Source organism: Oryctolagus cuniculus, chromosome 16, assembly GCF_051225735.1.
Source record: "Oryctolagus cuniculus isolate XC-2025 breed Fujian yellow rabbit chromosome 16, ASM5122573v1, whole genome shotgun sequence".
Lineage (NCBI taxonomy): Eukaryota > Metazoa > Chordata > Mammalia > Lagomorpha > Leporidae > Oryctolagus > Oryctolagus cuniculus.
Window position 1 is genome coordinate 25989897 of NC_142882.1, and position 21227 is coordinate 26011123.

At 41.0% G+C, this 21227-nt stretch overlaps 1 protein-coding gene across 2 annotated transcripts in view; it reads right to left on the reverse strand.

The window, feature by feature from the left end:
• The window catches only part of LOC149121621 (uncharacterized), a 43739-nt gene extending 25511 nt beyond the window's left edge, over window positions 1-18228 (reverse strand). The window contains exon 1 of one of the 2 annotated variants that reach the window (XR_016223441.1): window positions 17707-18087. Coding sequence is in view for 1 of the 2 variants with exons in the window: in XM_089316573.1 (XP_089172699.1) it covers window positions 17707-18039 (333 nt within the window). In the remaining variant the exon portion in view is untranslated. Of the gene's footprint in view, window positions 1-17706 lie in introns of both variants that reach the window. The other variant, XM_089316573.1, reaches the window with a different exon arrangement.
• Window positions 18229-21227: the final 2999 nt, after the last annotated feature.

Below are 21227 nucleotides of genomic sequence, written 5' to 3' on the forward strand. Positions count from 1 at the left end.
GAGCCTCTAGTAGATTCTCTTCTCCACACATTTCTTATCCTATTCCCAAATCCAATTAAGCTTCTCAAAGGTATTAAGGACTCCATTACTCTAAAAATTCAAAAACAAACCTAACTGATTTGTGCTTTAGCACTCGGTAACTCTTCCTCTTGCAGAATGCTAAGTGTTAACTTCATAGATAGCACTAAAACACTGCTCAGTACATCATCTATGTGACAACAAAGACTGATTCAGACAACATGACCCCAAAAATGTAGCATATTGTGCTTAGTTTCAACTCAATTTGTGTAATAAATATATATTTTGCTAAGGCAACAGAAAAACAAGAGACCAAACTGCATCATTAATGATCACGGTAATGTTTCACAATCATGCCAAATTCATCATTCATTTCTGCATATTTCATGAGAACAAATTTTATGCCGATACTTCAGACCAGGGCATTAACCCACTGAGCCACAGAGCCAGCCCTGTATTTTTCCATTTTAATTAACTAGTATACTGGGACCAGCACTGTGACATAGCAGGTAAAGCCACTACCTGCAGTGCTGGCATCCCAGATTGGTGCCAGTTCAAGTCCCAGTGGCTTTGCTTCCAATCCAGTTCTCTGCTATGGCCTGGAAAAGCAGTAGAAGATGACCTAAATCCTTGGGCCCCTGTACCCATGTGGGACACCCAGAAGAAGCTCTTCAGTTCTAGCTTTGGATCAGTGCAACTCCAGCCATTGTGGCAAACTGGGGGGTGAACCAGTGGATGGAAGACTCTCTCTCTCCCTCTGCTTCTCTGTAACTCTGACTTTCAAATAAATAAAAAAAAAATCTAAAAAAAAAAAATAAACTAGCATTAAACACCTAAAATGAGTACTGACAAGCTGGGGAATAATTTGAAAAAAAAAAAAAAAAACCACTTACAAGTGATATATTAATTTTCCTTCCTCCTAGAATCATGTGGAGGGCCTAGAATCATACCTGGGAGAGAAGGTGAATGGCAGGAGTTCAAAGAAAACTCTGGAGGCCAACGCTGTGGCATAACAGGTAAAGTTGCTGCCTGCAGTGCCTGCATTCCATATGGGGGCTGGTTCAAATCCTTCCTGCTGAATGTACAATCTAGCTCCCTGCTATGTCCTGAGAAAGCAGTGGAACATGGTCCAAGTCCTTGGGACACTACACCTGCATGGGAGACCCAGAAGCTCTTGGGTCTTGGCTTTGGATCAGCTCAGCTTTTGGCCTTTGCAGTAATTTGGAGGGTGAGACAGCAGATAGAAGGCTTTCTTTCTCTCTCTCTCTCTGCAACTCTTTCAATAAATAAATGAAACTTAAAAAAACCCTCTGGTTTCCTTATGCACTGAACAGTGGGAAAAAAGAATATGATAGAATGAATAAAGAATAATAAATACATTAACCAAGAAAACATCAGCTTCACTGTGGAGGAATAAACAAGCACATAGGAAAATGCACCTACCTATATTAAGTGGCAGACATTAAACAGAAGGTATCATTGGTTTAATGAAAGCATTATCTACAAATTTTGTAAAATAATAATGTAAAAGTAAAGAGAAATATTCAGAATGTTGAAATAAATGAGGTTATCATAGATAAACATTATGTTGTTATCAACATTTATACTAAAGAAAGTTAACAAATACACATACTGTATATTTAATGCAGTGCACTTTACCAGTAATGATTCTAATTAGAACCTTTCCCTGTATTCATCCCTTCACAAAACCCGGGATTGGGGCTGGAACTGTGACCTAGTGGGTAAAGCTGCCACCTGTAGCGCTGGCATCCCATATGGGCACTGGTTCATGTTCTGGCTGTTCTGCTTTTGATCTAGCTTCCTGCTGATTGCCTGAGCAAAGCAATGAAAGATGATCCAAATACTTGGGCAAATGCTACCAATGTGGGAAATCCAGATGAAGATCTTGCTTCCTGGCCTCATTCTGTCCCAGCCCTGCTGAATGAGGCCATCTGTGACGTGAAAAAGCAGAAGGAAGATCTCTCTGGGTCTCTCCTCTATATACAATATTTTCAAATAAATTTTTTAAAAACTTAGAAAAAAGCTCCTATAAACACAATCTTTGCCTATCAGTTAGAACTTAGGAAAGCTGCTGACACTAAAAAAAAAAAAAAAAAATTCCTGGGATTCATACAAATAAATTATCTGGAGATCATATGGTTGTGCTTCACATTTCGGCTTATATATGGTCATTGTGTTCTTTTGGTTTATATTTTAATAAGCTTATTATTGCATGAAATCTAGTTTAATATAATTTTACTATTTCAGAAAGCAGGATAAAGGTTCAGAGTAGTTTTCTGTAGCTGCATGTATACTGCATATTGTTCAAGAAGAAATTACTGAAAGGGGAAAATTTTTATGATATGCTTTTTTTTAAAGATTTATTCATTTATTTGAAAGTCAAAGTTACACAGAGAGAGGAGAGGCACAGAGAGAGAGAGAGAGAGAGAGAGAGAGAGGTCTCCCATCCAATGGCTCACTCCGCAAATGGCTTCAATGGCTGGAGCTGCACCAATCCAAAGCCAGGAGCTTCTTCCAGGTCTCCCACATGGGTACAAGGACCCAAGTATTTCAGCCATATTCTACTGCTTTCCCAGGCCATAGCAGAAGTGGAACAGCCAAGTCTTGAGCCCATGCCCATATGGGACGTGGGTGCTTCAGGACAGGGCATTATCCCACTGTGCCACAGCACCGGCCTCATGATATGCTTTTTGAAGTCACACACTCCAAACATAGCATTAGTAGCAAAAGGGAAGACATGCTCAGGAAAATTTTCTAAAGCAATACTATGTGAACTGGTGACAATTTCTGAAATGGATCTGAAAAATAAATGTTTTTTTAATTAAGTGTGGCAAAGTGGAGAACATTAGACAGAAGTTAGGGTGCCAGGCATTTACAAATCATGTGTCACTACAAAAAGCACTTTTCTCCTGAAATACAATATGTTTCATCTTTTTTACAAAGATCCTGGCAAAACTTCCTTGAGCTACCAGGGAGGACTATTAGAATACAGGGGGAAGGAGTCCTCCAAGATGGTGGAATAGGGAGGGAGCACACTGATAATCCAGGAAAAGATAGTTTAATAAAAGTGGAGATACTGTAGTTTCAGGGAAGAGTTACAGAAAAAACTTCAGAGGAAACTCTTCCAGAAGTAGTGGGACACGGTGAACCTATGTGGAGGACACAGGTGCCCATGGCTCAGGACCCCAGCTGCCAAGTCTATGCACCAGCTCTGGAAAGGGAGGTGAGGTGAAACCTCAGTAGCCTGAGACACTGGTGGGGAAGCAGCAGGAAGAGCCTAGAGGGAATGAGGCTTGAAGCCCCATGGGGGAAAGTCCACCAGTCTAACTAGAGGAGAGAAAAAAATAAATAAAATAAAATAAAAGGGACCAGTACAGACACGATCCTTTTTCTCACTCACCTTACAAAGGTGAGCAAGACAAAGAGCAGGCACCATTCTGGATATACATAAAAGCTATGCCACCTCAGGGCTGTGCCTGCCCTAAGCCAAACAGAAAAACCTGACTCTGGTGGGGAGAAATAACAGGAGGTTAGGACCTAGTGAATGTGTGGAGCTTATGAACTGAGACTGTGGAAAAAAAAAACAAAGCTGAGGGTGTGTGAGAGAACTCATGGAGTGCCTGAGACGTGAGTACTCTCGGGAGACGCCACAAACTTGGTAAACTTGGCAACCTTATGAGAGATTGCAGGGAAATGTGAGCTTACACTGAGGACTGCACAGATCCTTTGGGTGGTCCTTGTGACAGAGCAGATGAATATTATACCCACAGGGGCCAGAGCTCAGACAATGACTGCCTTCAATTACACTCAACTGTGTGGAATTCCTTCCCTTCTGAATTAAAAAAAAAAGGAGAGAAAGAGAATATTTCCCATGCCTAACCTGGATGTGTCACCATTAACCCTGAAGAACCGAACAGAGCTCTGTGGCCACACCCATCACAAGCCTCTAAGGATCCATCAAAAGCAGACAGTCCACTTAATCTAGAGTCAATGTATAAGAGAAAAACCACCACAGCAAAAAAAAAAATAGAGATAGAAACCAAAGAATATCTTCACAATGCCAAGCAATGAATGAGGAAACTGAGAAAACAAGAGAAAAGAAGACATCATAACACCCCCAAATGAACAAGACACCCTAATTCAAGACTATGAAGATGATGAGATAGAAGAAATGCAAGATACAGATTCAAAAAATTTATGAAAACAAAATTTAGAAGTTCTCAAAAACAAATACTTGAACTACAGAAATCCTTAATGGACATTTTCTCTCTCATGAAAATGAAATCTTAAGGAGGAAATAAAATGAAATGAAAAACTAGTAGAGCATGAAACTGTGATAGTGATGAGAAATCATAATGAAATGAACAATTCAATAGATCAAATGACAAACACATTAGAGAGCCTTAAAAGCAGAATGAGTGAAGCAGAAGAGAAAATATTGGACTTTGAAGACAGAGAACAAGAAAGTATACAGTCAAACCAAAGAAAAGATGAGGAAATTAGAAATCTAACAAATATTGTTGGGAATCCACAGGATACTATTAAAAAAAAAAAAAAAACAACATTTGCATTCTAGGAGTTCCTGAAGGCATGGAGAGAGAGAAAGGATTAGAAGGCCTTTTCAGTGAGATACATGCAGAAAACTTCCCAGGTTTTGAGAAGAACACAGACATCCTAGTACAGGAAGCTCATAGAACTCCTAGTAAATATGACCAGAAGAGATCCTCATCACAACACGTTGTAATAAAACTCACCACAGTGAAATACAAAGAAAAGATCCTAAAATGTGCAAGAGAGAAATGTCAGATTACTCTCAGAGGATCTCCAATTAGACTCACAGCAGACTTCTCATCAGAAACCCTACAAGCTAGAAGGGAATGGTGAGACATAGCCCAGGTACTAAGAGAGAAATCTGCCAGCCCAGAATATTATATCCTGCAAAGCTCTCATTTGTGAATAAAGGTGAAATAAAGACCTTTCATAGCAAACAGAAATTGAAAGAAATTGTCATCACTCATCCAGCCCTGCAAAAGATGTTTAAGATGTGATACACACAGAAACACAGAAACACAGCCATCAATATGAAAGAAGGTAAAGGAAGAAAACCTCACAGTAAAAGATCGTAGGAAGTTCAAAGCACATATTAGAAAATATCTTTGGCAAATGGCAGGGCAAAGTTACTACTTATCAGTAGTCACATTGAACGTTAATGGCCTCAACTGTCCAGTTAAAAGACAGACTGGCTGAGTGGATTAAGGAACAAAACCCATCTATTTGCTACTTAAAGAAACACATCTTTCCAACAAAGATGCATGCAGACTGAAAGTGGAAGGTTTGAAAAAGTTATTCCATGCTAACAGAAATGAAAAAAGAGCTGGTGTAGCCATTGTAATATCAGATAAAATAAACTTTAACAAAAAACTGTTAAGAGAGACAAAGAGGGGCTTTATATAATGATAAGGGATCAATTCAACAGGAAGATGTAACTATTATAAATATGTATGCACCTTATTACAGGGCACTGGTTTATTTAAAAATTTTTATGGGACTTAAAGGGAGACTTAGACCCCAATACAATAGTACAGGGGGACTTCAATACTCCACTCTCAGAAACAGACAGATAAACTGTACAGAAGATCAAAAAGGAAACAGCATATTTAATTGGCACTATAGCCCAAATGGATCTAACAGATATCTACAGAACTTTTCATCTTACAGTTCCAGAATACACATTTTTCTCAGCAGTGCATGGAACCTACTCTAGGACTGACCACATACTAGGCCATAAAGCAAGTCTCAGCAAATTCAAAAGAATTAGAATCATACCATGCAGCTTCTCAGACCATAGAGGAATGAAGTTGGAAATTAGCAACTCAGGAATCCCTAGAGCATATGCAAACACATGGAGACTGAACAACATGCTCCTTAATGAACAATGGGTTATAGAAGAAATCAAAATAGAAATCAGAAACTTTCTGGAAGTAAATGAGGATAACAGCACAACATACCAAAACTTATGGGATACAGCAAAAGCAGTGTTAACAGGAAAGTTTATAGCAATAGGTGCCTACATCAAGAAATTGGAAAGGCACCAAATAAATGAGCTTTCAATGCATCTCCAGGATCTAGAAAAACTGCAGCAAACCAGACCCAAAACTACTAGCAGAAGAGAAATCATTAAAATCAGGAAAGAAATGAATAGCATTGAATCAAAAAAAATTACAAAAAATCAGCCAAACGAGGAGGAGCTGGTTTTTTGAAAAAATAAACAAAATTGACACCCCATTGGCCCAACTAACTAAAAATGAAGGGAAAAGACCCAAATCAATAAAATCAGAAATGAAAAGGGAAATGTAACAACAGACACCACAGAAATAAAAAGAATCATCAGAAATTACTACAAGGACTTGTATGCCAGAAAACAGGGAAACCTATCAGAAATGGATAGATTCATGGGCACATGTAACCTATGTTAATTGCACCAGGAAGACATAGAAAACCTAAACAGACCCATAACTGAGACAGAAATTGAAACAGTAATAAAGGCCCTCCCAACAAAGAAAAGCCCAGGACCAGATGGATTCACTGCTGAATTCTACCAGACATTTAAAGAAGAACTGACTCCAATTCTTCTCAAACTACTCAGAACAATAGAAAAAGAGGGAATCCTCCCAAATTCTTTCTATGAAGCCAGCATCACCTTAATTCCTAAGCCGGAAAAAGATGCAGCACTGAAAGACAATTACAGACCAATATCCCTGATCAACATAGACACAAAAATCCTCAATAAAATTCTGGCCAATAGAATGCAGCAACACATCAGAAAGATCATCCACCCACACCAGGTGGGATTCAGCCCTGGTATGCAGGGATGATTCAGTGTTTGCAAATCAATCAGTGTGAGACACCACATTAACAGATTGCCGAAGAAAAACCATACGATTATCTCAAAAGATGCAGAGTAAGCATTTGATAAATACAATACCCTTTTATGATGAAAACTCCAAGCAAACTGGTTATATGAGGAAAATTCCTCAATACAATCAAAGCAATTTATGAAAAACCCATGGCCAGCATCCTATTGAATGGGTAAAAGTTGGAAGCATTTCCACTGAGATCTGGCACCAGACAGGGATGCCCACTCTCACCACTGCTATTCAATATAGTTTGAAAGTTTAAGCCAGAGCCCTTAGGCAACAAAAAGAAATTAAAGGGATACAAATTGGGAAGGAAAAAGTCAAACTATCCCTCTTTGCAGGTGATATGCTTCTTTATTAAGGGGATCCAAATAACTCTACTGAGAGACTATTGGAACTCATAGAAGAGTTCGGCAAAGTAGCATGATATAAAATCAATGCACAAAAATCAACACCCTTTGTATACACAGGCAATGCCACGGCTGAGAATGAATTGGTAAGATCAATCCCATTCAAAATAGCCACCAAAACAATCAAATACCTTGGAATAAACTTAACCACGATGAGAATTACAAAACCTTAAAGAAAGGAATAGAAGAGGATACCAAAAAATGGAAAAAAAATGGAAGAATCAATATCATCAAAATTTATAGATTCAATGCAATACCAATCAAAATACTGAAGCCATTCTTCTCAGATTTGGAAAAAATTATGCTGAAATTCATATGGAGACACAGGAGACCTCGAATAGCTTAAGCAATCTTGTACAACAAACACAAAGCCGGAGACATCACAATACCAGATTTCAGGACCTGTCTTAATTATTACAAAAGTGGAAAATGTGTTTTGCTCAAAGCTTTTCCAACAGCTCCTCAGTCTAGTTTGCCTTCACTTTGAAAAGATACTTTTTCTAGGGTATACATGAGCATTTCATTGACTTTGCCATCAAACATAATTTTTGCAAAGAATTTAACTGTACCCAGCTTTTATCAGGAGAGCAAGAAGTCATCACATTGATGACTTCCTCCCTGAATGAGACTATTTGACATGCCTTTGAAGAACATACAATGCTAATGCCTTTTAGTCCTTCCTGGGTTTTGGTGCAATGCATGCCTCCTTTAAAAAATTATTTGTCATGGATGCTACAAATCAGCCCAGCTTATATGGCCCCCCTTCCAATGAAAAGTGCTAAAATCAGTCAAATTGAATTCTGTAGGCATTCTCATTAGTGCTCTCAGTGACTTCTTCACTTGTGGAGCTCATACGCCTTCTAAATTCTTTGGATCAGTTATGATATCCATTACTTCTCAAGGGCTGTGATGCAAGGAATAGCCTCTCTTGGAACCTTGCTATGTGCCAGTAAAATTAAATTAGATGGCTATTAACTGTGCTATACTGGAAAAACAGTCACCTACACACCTTGAGCCTGTGATTCTCCAAACCTTGTTGTCTAGTAGGACTTTGGCCATGGATATAGAACAGTAAAACATGAGAATGACTACTATGGCCTCCTTAATATATGATGGACCCAAACTTGACATACTCCATTTGGCAAAGGGGATGGCTTCCAATGTCTACTGTCTACATCGAGATGCCAGGGTACTGCAGGAGGTCACTATTCTAACAATAAAATAGAAAAACCATTTAAGTTCAGCTGGACACCATTCTGCTGACTGTTGATCTCATTACTGTTAATCGGAATGCCTTCACTGGTGACAATCCAGAGACCCAAAGTAGTCACAGCCATTATCTGCTAACAAAAGCTTAAACCAAGAGTTATGGATTAATATCTATTATAACACAATTTCTCAGAACCCATCTAGTCCACGTGTTGAGAGTTGGAAGCTGTTATACTTGGCCCATCCATAAATAGGATGTTAATTGTGCCAGATGGGTTCTATATCCTTGTACTGCAAGGAATATGTCATAGATATTGATGTTCCAAACTTATCCAGCTCCCTGCTAATGTGTCTGGGAAAACAGCAAAGGCTTGCCCATATGCCTAGGCCCCTGAACCCATGTGATATCTGGAAGAAGCTCCTATCTTACGAGATCAGCCTGGTCTAGCCCCAGTCATTGTAGCCATTCTGGAGGAGAACAAAGCAGAGAGATTAGTCTCTCTCTTTCTCACTCTAACACTACCTTTCAAATATATAAATAAATCTTTTAAAATGTAATCATTTCAATAGATTCCTCAGTGCTCAGTCATGACTTTTACTGTCTTAAGAACATTTTCATTTCTTTTTTTATTTATTTTATTTTTTTAACTTTTATTTAATGAATATAAATTTCCAAAGGATTACAATGGCTTCCCCCCCATATCTTCCCTCCCACCCGCAACCCTTCCATCCCCTGCTCCTTCTCTCCTTCCATTCACATCAAGATTCATTTTCGATTCTCTTTATATACAGATCAGTTTAGCATATATTAAGTAAATATTTCAACAGTTTGCACCCAAATGGAAACACAAAGTGAAAAATACTGTTTGAGTACTCGTTATAGCATTGCATCACAATGTACAACACATTAAGGACAGAGATCCTACATGAGGAGTAAGTGCACAGTGACTTCTGTTGTTGACTTAACAATTTGACACTCTTGTTTATGGCATCAATAATCACCCTAGGCTCTTGTCATGAGTTGCCAAGGCTATGGAAGCCTTTTGAGTTCACTGACTCTGATCATATTTAGACAAGATCATAGTCAAAGTGGAAGTTCTCTCCTCCCTTCAGAGAAAGGTACCTCCTTCTTTCATGACCTGTTCTTTCAACTGGCATCTCACTTGTGGAAATCTTTCTTTCTTTCTTTTTTTTTTTTTTGACAGACTGTCTTGGCTTTCCATGCCTGAAATACTCTCACAGGCTTTTCAGCCATATCTGAATGCCTTAAGGGCTGATTCTGAGGCCAGAGTGCTGTTTAGGACATCCGCCATTCTATGAGTCTGCTGTGTATCCCACTTCCCATGTTGGAATATTCTCGCCTTTTTAATTCTATCAACTAGTACAGACCTTTGACTCTTAATCCTATCATTAGTCATAAAAATTCTGCTCTAAGCAAGACACACATAAAGCCAAGCTCATCCCTTTCTCAACAAAAATTTAATGCTAACTGCATATTTAGGAGTGTACTATTGCATTTAATTACAGTACTTTTCTATATCTTATTTTTTTCAGATTTTATTTATTTGAGAGGTCAAATTATAGACAGTGAGAGGAAGAGACAGAGATAAAAGTCTTCCATCTGCTGGTTCACTCCCCAAATGGCTCTCACAGATGGAGCTGCACTGGTCTGAAACCAGGAGCCAGGAGCTTCTTCTCTGTCCCCCCTTGGGTAAAGGGGCCTAAGTACTTGAGCCTTTTCCCAGTCCATAGCTGAGAGCTTGATCAGAAGAGGAGCAGCTGGGGCTAGAACTGGTGCCCATATGGGGTGCCAGTGCCACAGTACCATCCCCTCTACATCTTATAAACACATCTTATCTGTAAGAAGAAAACTGAAAAGTGAGTCAAGTATATCACAATTTATGTTAGAAATTATCTCTAATTTAAAAAAAGGAAAACCCTAAAATAGAAATGGTTCATTTTGGCAATCTGCACAAATAACCTGTGTCCTATTACTTTATTCGTTGGAGTACTTTTCAAGATTTCTCTGGCCTTCCTGCCTTCCCTTGTTCCTCATACCCTTTCAATATCACTGCCTCTCTGTCCCTGCAGTTCTCTCCCTTTCAAACCAGTCTTGTAGACTGTCAATCATTATTTCAAAATGTTTTGTAGGAAGGGCCTGAATGGCCTTCTAATATCCCTTAAACATATATTTCCATAAAACAGGCAATAGAGGGGCTGGTACTGTGTCCTAGCAGGAAAAGCTGCTGCCTGCATTGCTGGCATCCCTTATGGGTGCTGCTTTGAGTCTCGGCTGCTCCATTTCTGATCCTAAGGTTTCTGCTCCATTTCTGATTCTAAGGTCTGGGGAAGCAGTAGAAAATGACCCAAGTCCGTGGGCCCCTGAACCCATGTGGGATAACTGGAAGAGGCTCCCAGTTCTTGGCTTCAGTTTGGGGTAGCTCCAGCCATTGCAGCCATCTGGGGAGTAAACCAGAAGATGGAAGACCTTTCTCCCTCTCTCTCTGCCTCTGCATCTCTCTAACTCAAAGAAAACAAAACAAAATAAATAATAATAATAATAAATAAAAATAATTTTAAAAGCAGACAGTAGAGCATAGTGGGAAAGCCATTGCCTGTGATGCTGGTATTCCATAATTGTGCATGAGTTCATGTCCCAGTTGCTCTATTTCTGATCCAGCTCCTTCATGTGCCTAGGAAAACCGCAAAGGATGCTGCTTGTGCTCCTACTCCCACATGGGAAATGTGGAAGAAGATACTGGCTCCTGACTTTAATCCAGCTCCAACCCCAGCTGTTGTGGCCATTAGGGGTGTGAAATAGTGGATAAATGATTTACATCTCTCTCTCTCTCTAGCTCTCTCTCTCTCTCTCTCTCTCTTTGTAACTCTGCCTTTCAAATAAATATTTTTAATTTTTTAAAAAATTTAACAAATGGCCCTAAATATTCTGACTCATCTTGACATGTAACAGGAGCCAAGAAAGTTGCTGCTGACTTTATGTAGTGTCTCCTCAATCCATTCTATAAGAAAAAAAATATTTATTTCTTTTGCTATCCAAACATTCAAATCCAAAAGAAATAATACTACCCAGTACAGCTCTGTTTAAGGGTGCTCCTGCACTGAGGAAAAGTAAAGGGGCAAGGGGCCCAAACCCTGTGTGGCAGGGTGACAGTCCCCTCCCCACTTTGCATCTGAGTTTCTGATTAGAGAGGGAGACAAAGGCAACTCCAGATACTGCAGTGGTACACAAACAGCCTCAATCACAGACACGCCTTGTGTGTGTGCAACAGAAGGAGAACACAGAGCACTATGTAAGGGAGGAATACATTGAACACAAAAGGAAAAGGTGTGAATGGACATAGCTAAGAATTTCCCCACTCTGCTGATCATGATCTCAAAGATGTCCAGACCAGAATTCCATTTCACTTTGGAAAACCCACTCCATAAATTTTTCTCCACCTAGGTGTATTCTTCTGTGAGGAATCTGTCTTCCTGTGAGAGATGGCACCACCACAAACTGAAAACCAGTCAAAAGGCAGAGTTATGGCTTTAATTCTCAGAGGTGAATGGACAACCACATCTATGAATTCTGCCTTAAAAAATAAGCTTCCTTCTGCTCTAGAAATCGGATATAGATTTGGGCTAAAACGAGAAACACAGAGACCTGTTGAGTCTGTTAGGTGAGAAGGAAGGAAGCTTGATTTCCAGTTGTTACTTTGTAGCATGTTAGTTTTGAGATGATTTCATATTCCACTTCTATTTGAAGAAATGGAAAGGTAGAATCAGTGCCAGCCTAACACATGGCAGCTTTAGCCACTGATGACATCACAGCTTGCTACCAAAAAGGGACAGCCAAAATAAACTCAACAAATGAGAACCAAAATAAAACAGAACAGTCTAACATAATACCAACATTTGTTCAGCAGGTATTACCAAGATCTTGACACGCAAGTCATCAGAAGGATAAAGGGTGGGGCTGGCTTTGTGGCACAGTGGATTAAGCCACCACCAAATAAAATGCTGGGATCCAAAATGTGTGTCCACCCTTTAAAAAAGATTGATTTATTTGAATGTCACAGTTTTGGGGGCTGGTTCTGTGGCACAGCTGGTTGAGGCCCTGGCCGGCAACCCATATGGTCACCGGTTTGGGTCTTGGCTGCTCCACTTACAATCCAGTTGCCTGCTAATGTGCTTGGGAAAGTGGCACAGCATGGCCCAAGTCCTTGGCCCCCTATATCCACATGGGAGATCCAGAAGAAGCTACTGGTTCCTGGCTTCAGATTAGCTCAGATCTGGCCACTGCGGCCATTTGGGGAGTGAACCAGCAGAATGAAGACCTCTCTATCTGTCTCTATCTCTATCAGTAACTCTGTCAAATAAATAAAATCAATCTTAAAAAAATGTCAGAGTTATGGAGAGGAGGGAGAGTCAGATGGGATGGCATTGTGGATTAGCAGGTAAAGCTGCTGCCTGCAATGCTGGCATCCCATATAGGCAGCAGTTCATGTCCTGGCTGCTCCACTTCTGATCCACTTCTCTGCTCATGGCCCTGGAAAAGTAGAAGATGGTCCAATACCTGGGTTCTTGACACCCAAGTGGGAGACCTGAATGAAGCTCTTGGCACCTGGCTTGGGCCTGGCCCAGTTCTGGCCATTGCAGCCATCTAGGAAGTAGACCAGCAGATGGAAAATCTCTTTCTCATTCTCTCCCTTTCTCTATCTTTGCCTTGCAAATAAATGCTAAAAGAGAGAAAGATCTTCCATCTTAGATGGCTGCCATGGCCAGGGCTGAACCACACAGAAACCAGGAGCCAGGCACTTCATCTGGGTCTCTCACATGGCTTACAATGGCCCAAACACTTAAGTCATCCTTTGCTGCTTTTCTCAGGCCATCAGAAGGGAGCTAGGTTAGAAGTGGAGCAACTGGGACATGAACTGCTGCTCATCTGTGAAGCTGGCATTGCAGATGGTGGCTTTCACCATTGTGCCACAATGTCAGCCTCACGAGTGCCAGTTTGAGTCACAGCTGTTCCACTTCTGGTCCAGCTCCCTGCTAATGCAACTGGGGAAGCAGAAACAGATGGCACAAGTACTTGGGTCCTTGCACCAACATGTAACACTTGGTTGGACTTCCAGGCTGGGCCAGCATTATTCATTTCAGTCTCTTGAATGAACCAGCAGATGCAAGATCCCCATCCTTCTGTCTCTGCTTCTTTCTCTGTAACTCTGCCTTTAAACTAAAATTTTTAAATCTTAATAAAATAAAGGGAAAGGGTGAAAGAGTAGCCATAGTAAAGTAATAGAGCAAAGCTACAGTTGTGCTGTCCCTCAGCAGCCTTCTGCCTTAAGTGGGAAGTCTCCAGCTTACAGACACTGACATAAAAGACACATTCACAAGACATTTCAAAACAACAGATGAGAGGTTTACAAAACATATTTGTTTTATGGTAACTTTCATTCAATAGGTACACTGGGTTTAGATATAAGCCTTTTGTGCAGCCAAGTTAACCCAGGGTCTAAATCAAAGAGATATACTGAGGAAGATGTGCTGCCAGGGGAGAGAGCTGCATTGTCTCATTGCTCTTGTAGCATCATAAAGAGAATGAAAAGAGCTACTCATGTGCATGGTTATAAGGAGGACAGAAGCACAAACATTTCAGAAGAGGGGAGCAAATTTCAAATATAGTTATTTTAAGAAAATGAAATGAAGTGAATTTCAGAATATAGTGTGGAGTAGAAAAACACCATCAGTTCATCAATTCTCACAGGGATCCAGGAAAACTGCCCTGCCTATCCATAGACCAAATGTTTCAAAACCCATTTTCTGATTAAATTCAGAAGATTACAGGAATCAGCACTCTGGGTGTTCAAATGCCAAATTAAGTTTTAGTTTCCACTATGGGCAGATGTAGCCCAATCACTCAGAACATGAGAAAAACTTTTCCATATGAAGGAACATGAAATATTCAGGCACACAGAATACCTGTGCTTAGTGCTCCAAGTGAACCCCAGGATAAGCACCCAGAAAACCTGTTAGGTCTTGGGTCCAGTGCAGTGGTGTAGCATGTAAAATTTTATTTGTTTATTTAAAAGGCAGAATTACAGAGAGGCAGAGGCACAGAGAGTGGTCTTCCATGCACTGATTCATTCTGAAAATGGCTGCAATAGCCAGAGCTGGATCTATCTGAAGCCAGGAGCCAGAATCTTCTGTCAGATATCCCATGCAGGTGCAGAACCCAAGAACTTGAGCCATCTTCCACTGCTTTCCCAGGCCACAGCAGAAAGCTGGATCTCAAAAGAGCACCCATATGGAATGCCAGCACTATAGGTGGCAGCCTCACCTGCCATGCCGCAGTGTCAGCCCTCAAAATAAACCTATTTTAAATGAGGGATGGGAGAGAGTTTGTTTCTCCAAAGCAAGGATAACAAGATAATACCACACAGAAGAAGCTCCTGGCTCCTGGTTTTGGATCGGCACAGCTCCGACCACTGTAGCCAATTGGGGAGTGAACCAGCAGATGGAAGACTTCTCTCTCTCTACCTCTCCTTCTCTCTGTGTGTAACTCTGACTTTCAAGTAAAATAAATAAATCTTTAGAAAATAACTACTAGTACTCATTAACTTCAAAAATATAGAAATTTAATGAAACTCAAAATATAACCAAAATAATCTACTACAAATTATAATCTTTGAGTCATATTAGAAAAAAATTAACCCCTCCCACACTTTGAAAAAATGCACATGGGGCTGGTGTTGTAGGTTAAGCAGACCCTGGCAGTGCCAGCACCCCACATGGGCACTAGTTCAAGACCTGGCTGCTCCATTTCCAATATAGCTCCCTACTAATTCACCAAGGAAAGCAGAGGGTGATGGCCCAAGTGTTTGGGCCCCTGAAATCAAGTGTGAGAACCAGAAGAAGCTCCTAGCTCCTGGGTTCACCTGGCCCAGCCCAAGTCATTGTGTCCATCGGAGGAGTGAACCAACAGATGGAAGACCTCTCTTTCAATCTCTCTGTAAATCTGCCTTTCAAGTAAATAAAATGAATCTAAAAAATACCCTGTATACAATGTAGTATTTTGGTTATTCCCTCATACAAAGAAAGCTCGGATAAACTGTAGATGAATCCTCCTGGCTTGATGCAATTCAGAAGGATGATTGCCTTCTGCCACCCTGTGGTAGACATCAATGAAAGTTATTAATGGGAAGATGAATTGGCCAGTGCCATAGCTCACTAGGCTAATCCTCCACCTGCAGCACTGGTACTCTGGGTTCTAATCCCAGTTGGGGCACCAGTCCTGTCCTAGTTGCTCCTCTTCCAGTCCAGCTCTCTGCTGTGGCCCAGGAAGGCAATGGAGGATGGCCCAAGTGCTTGGGCCCTGCACCCACATGGGAAGGGGCATATTTTCTCTTTTCTTCCTTACTCCTCCTCACGTTAACACCTTGTACAAAGGCTTACACAGACCACAGTCATTATGAAAATCTATCACTAATATCCTCCCATGTTGAAAATGTCATGGGGTTAAACACAGAACCCAGAATAAGAAAAATAATGGGAAGCTGGGGTTCTGGCTGAGCGGGTAAAACCATAAGGGTGCTGGTTCGAGACCTGGCTGCTCCACTTCTGATCCAGCTCTCTGCTATGGCCTGGGAAAATAGTGGAAGATGACCCAAGTGCTTGGTCCCCTGCATCTGTGTAGAAGACCTGGAAGAAGTTCCTGGCTCCTGACTTCAGATCCATGCAGTTCTGGCCATTGTGAAGATCTGGGGAGTGAACCAGCAGATGGGAGACCTCTCTCTCTCTCTCTCTGTGCCTTTCCTTTCTGTAACTCTGCCTTTCAAATAAATAAATGTTTTCTTTTTAAAAAGTAATTGGCCCTCTTAATTAAAACTGTATGGACTGTAAGATAACCAGCTTGGTGGAGCATTGAGTGACTGTAAAGAACCAGAAGAGAAAAATTGCACTTTTCTGTATTTATGTTTTCATAGCTCTCCACTTTATGAAAATCCATATTAAAGTAGCTCATTATTAACACACACGGTAGACTTGCATTAATTTCAGTTCACGCCAGTGCCATGGCTCAATAGGCTAATCCTCCACCTAGCGGCACCGGCACACCGGATTCTGTCCCAGTTGCCCCTATTCCAGGCCAGCTCTCTGCTGTGGCCAGGGAGTGCAGTGGAGGATGGCCCAAGTGCTTGGGCCCTGCACCCCATGGGAGACCAGGATAAGCACCTGGCTCCTGCCTTTGGATCAGCACGGTGCACTGGCCTCAGCGTGCCAGCCACGGCGGCCGTTGGAGGGTGAACCAATGGAAAAGAAAGACCTTTCTCTCTGTCTCTCTCTCTCTCTCACTGTCCACTCTGCTTGCAAAAAAAAAAATCAGTTCACTTCTCACTTTGCAAAGAGATTAGCAGCAGGTAGTAATAGTTGACATCCCTAATAACATAAGAAAGAAGGGGTGAAGACAGAAATTGAAAAGCAGGAAAATAAATCAGCTATGTTTCCATGGCCTCAAGCTCCAGATTGAAAAAGGGTCTGTTAATTAAACACACAGGAGAGATCAATGCACAAAGCTACTGCACAAGCTTCACATTGCCGCTGGGAAATACATCCAAACACAAGGTGCCCCAGCTGTCAGATGTGTCCACAGGGTCCAGCATGGGGGCCATGAGCCAGATCCTACTCTGATCTTCTCTCTCCACCTCTCTGCTGCCTCAGGCTCCCAGCTGAAGGCCACCAAGCCCGCCCAGCTGGAACTACCATGGGATATAACAGGAGGCCCAGCCAGAAAACATTCTTTGACCCACCCAAAGTGAGAACTGGGCTTATTTAAATATAGGGAATGGGACCCCTTCCTTCACCTTGCTCTCAACTGCCCTGCTTGTGCCATTACTCGTCCTGTGTACTTTAAGGAGAATTTGAGTGAGGCAACCTGTGGGACTGGCCGAGCGTTGGGAGACTGGGAAGCGGCGGTGGGAGACACAACACCTGGGCCCCAGCCTTGACTCTGCCGGAGAAGCTCCCAGAATCACTGAGAAGCTAGTGATCAATGTCTGGGAGCTGACATCCACCATCACACCCACCCCTCTCCCACACATGCATAGATGCCCCTTCCTATTCTCCATACTTGCCATGTAAAACCTTAGGAGCACGTCCCCTTTCTTCAGGACACCTGGAGAGCAAAGTGGAGAGTGTGGGACAGGAGAAGTCACTGGAATTTGGGACCCACGGGTGGCAGATGCAGAAGCACAGAAGCAGCCGGTGGTAGGTCTGGGGTGTGTGCTCCCCAAATGCCTGCAATTGCACTTGCAGAGCAAGACGCCCCAGTGAATGTGGGAGAAAGAGCAAAGCAGCCTCTCAGGGAACACTCTGACCAGTAAATGAACTTCATCTGTTCCCAACCCTGAGCCACAGGGAAAGGCACGCGAATGCGCACGTTCTCCCACATTCACACGCACAGGCATTCAGAGAGGAAAACGTTAGAGCACCGGGTGACTCTGGGAAATGGAGTCCAGGCCAGGGCATTCCTAGATAGACTTACTGGCCCTCTCCTAGGGCTTCAGTGTGGGGTGGGTGGAGACAGGCTGGGAACCAGAGGGTGTTTGCTTTTGTTTACATCCCTCCTTCCCTTCCTTCCCACTCCAAATCTCAAGGGTCAGGTGCTGTTCTTCCTTTCTTGAACAAAATCTTAAGAACTGACAGCCACTGCTGCTGAGTCCCAAATGCCAGTTCCCTCACACATCCTGTTTCCCTCAGAAAAATCCCCCTGCTGCTTTATTCCTGGGCAGCTTCTCTCAAGTAATAAATGACAATGATTTCAATGTAACTCTTAGCACAGGTGTAGACAGCATAGTTTAACATATAGATTTCAGAATACAATTTTTATTTGTGTCTTGTTGATGTTTGTTGTTCTTTTCAAAGCATTTCACACCACCCTCTAATTCACCAAGTAGAAAAAAAAAACAACAACAACAAAAAAAAAAAAACAGGAGAGCTGGATACAGGACTAACATTGCCAAGTATCTTCTAGGGGCCAGATTAACAGAGTAAATGCCTTACTTTGTATCATTTATACCTTAGGTCAATTCTGGAGACAGTATTATCAATTTACAAAGAGAAAGCCGAGGTGGAAAGAGTTCAGAATTGAATTTGCCCACAGAAATATGGTTAAAAAGTCTAGGTTAAAGGCCAACCAAAGTTAAATATAGGCATTCGGATCTGGCTGAAGAGCCCATGAAATTATTTTAGGCATGGAAAGTCAAGACACTCTCAAAAAAAAAAAAAAAAAAAAAAAAAACACTAAATGAAAGATCTCTGTGAGTGAGATCCCAGTGGAAAGAATGGGCCATCAAAGAAGGGTACCTTTCTCTGAAGGGAGGAGAGCTTCCACTTTGACTATGACATTGTCTAAATAAGATTGAAGTCAACAAACTCAAAAGGCTTCCATAGCCTTGGCAACTCATGACTAGAGCCTAGGGAGATTTCTGACACCATAAACAAGAGTGTCAATTTGTTAAGTCAACAACAGGAGTCACTGTGCACTTGCTCCTCATGTAGGATCTCTATCCTTAATGTGTTGTACAAGGTGAATTAATGCTATAACTAGTACTCAAACAGTATTTTTCACTTTGTGTTTCGGTGTGGGTGCAAACTGTTGAAATCTTTACTTAATATATACTCAGTTAATCTTCTGTATATAAAGAGAATTGAAAATGAATCTTGATGCAAATGGAATGGGAGAGGGAGTGGGAGATGGGAGGGTTGCGGGTGAGAGGAAAGTTATTGGGGGGGAACTATTAACTTCCAAAAACTGTACTTTGGAAACTTATATTTATTAAATAAAATTTAAAAAAAAGAAATATTTTGGGACCAGCACTGTGGCATAGTGGGCTAAGCCTCTGCCTTCAGCACTGACATTCTATATGGGTGCAGGTTCAAGTCCCTGCTGCTCCACTTCCAATTCAGCTTTCTGGTCTAGCCTGGGAAAGCAGTAGAAGATGGCCTAAATGCTTGGGACTCTGCATGCACACTGGAGACCCAGAACTTCCTGGCTCCTGACTTTGGATAAGCTTACCTATGGTCATTGCAGCCATTTGGGGGAGTGAACCAGTGGATGGAAGACTTCTCTCTCTCTCTACCTCTGCCTCTCTGTAACTCTGCCTTTCAAATAAAAAAATAAATCTTTAAAAGGAAATATTTCTTTTAATTTGGGGTTCAGTTTCTAAACCCCAGATTTCTCATCTCTAAAATAAAAAGTGAAGGAGAGGAAGAGTATCTACAATGCTAATCTTCACTGTAGAGAAACATATAGGATTATAATTTATCTAAAAAAGAAAGGAGATTCAAAGTTGTTATTGCTGTATGGTTAATTTCCTCATGTTTAACATCAAGATAGCATATAAATATTATGCATTCTTAGGTATATGTGTGGTGTCTGATTTTTAAGATTTAAGTAGGAATGTAAATGGAAGCAGGATGACATGGAGTTCTGTTTCTGATTACTTTTGGCAATTATAATTCATGGGATTAGAATTGCTCGATTAGGAATGCTTAAATGTATCCATTCATTTCACACTAATGTTTATCATGTCAGGCAATATTATTTGTGTAGACTGCTTTTTCTTGCCAGATTGAAAATTCAGGAGGGCAAGAAACATGTTTGCTTTGACATTAAAACTCAGCATCTTGATAGAGTCATTCTTTTAGTTGAATGAATAAATGAGGCTATAAAAATTAAACAAATACAATTTCTGATCCCAAGAACTACCTAGTTGAAGAGACAATGAAATAGATATCTATTTGATAACTGCCACAATTAGATGACTGTATAATTTGTTGCTCAGAGATAAATTTGATCATAAAAGAGACATATTCATAATGACACAGGGTTGAAATGTATAAACAGAAACCATCCATGGCCAAGCAGGTTAAATGTTCACCCTAGCTTTGTAAGGCATTCCATTCATTACTTAGTAAGCATTTACTGAGCATTCTTTTGTGTGGTGTGTTGAAAGAACTACCAGCCACATGGTTTCCCTAGTTATTGGGGTAAGAGAACCTGAGCAATCAGAAAAAGGTTTGGATGAACTAAGAGGATTTACACAAAGGTAAGAAAAACAAAAAGCAGAGAGGTCAATTACAAAGTATATCAAAGGTAATTTAGTAGGATCTGAACCAAGGTATGGTGGTAGTGGGAATGAAGAAGAAGCAACAGATCAGAGGGAGATCTAAAATGCAGAAACAACAGGAATTCAATGGTAGATGAAGGCAGGAGGGAACTCATGTGTAAGTCTTCATTTAGATTTTATTATTTAATAGGCAAGGAGTTCTCAGTACATTAATGTTCATCATTAATAAAAGGCTACCTCCAACCGACTTATAAACTGCCCCTAAATCCAGGACACAGTCTCATGGGTAGCTACAATCTATAAGCCTTATGTTGATCATCATGCCAAATATTTTTAACTGCTACAATATACAATGGTCCTTTTTATGATGCAGTTACTTAGAAACTAGAAGACATAGTCAGGTCTATAAGAACAATCTAAATAAAAAAGTAAAATTCAGGGGCTGGCGCTGTGGCACAGCAAATAAACACTTGGGCTGAAGTGCTGCCATCTCATACAGGCACCTGTTTCAGACCTGGATGCTC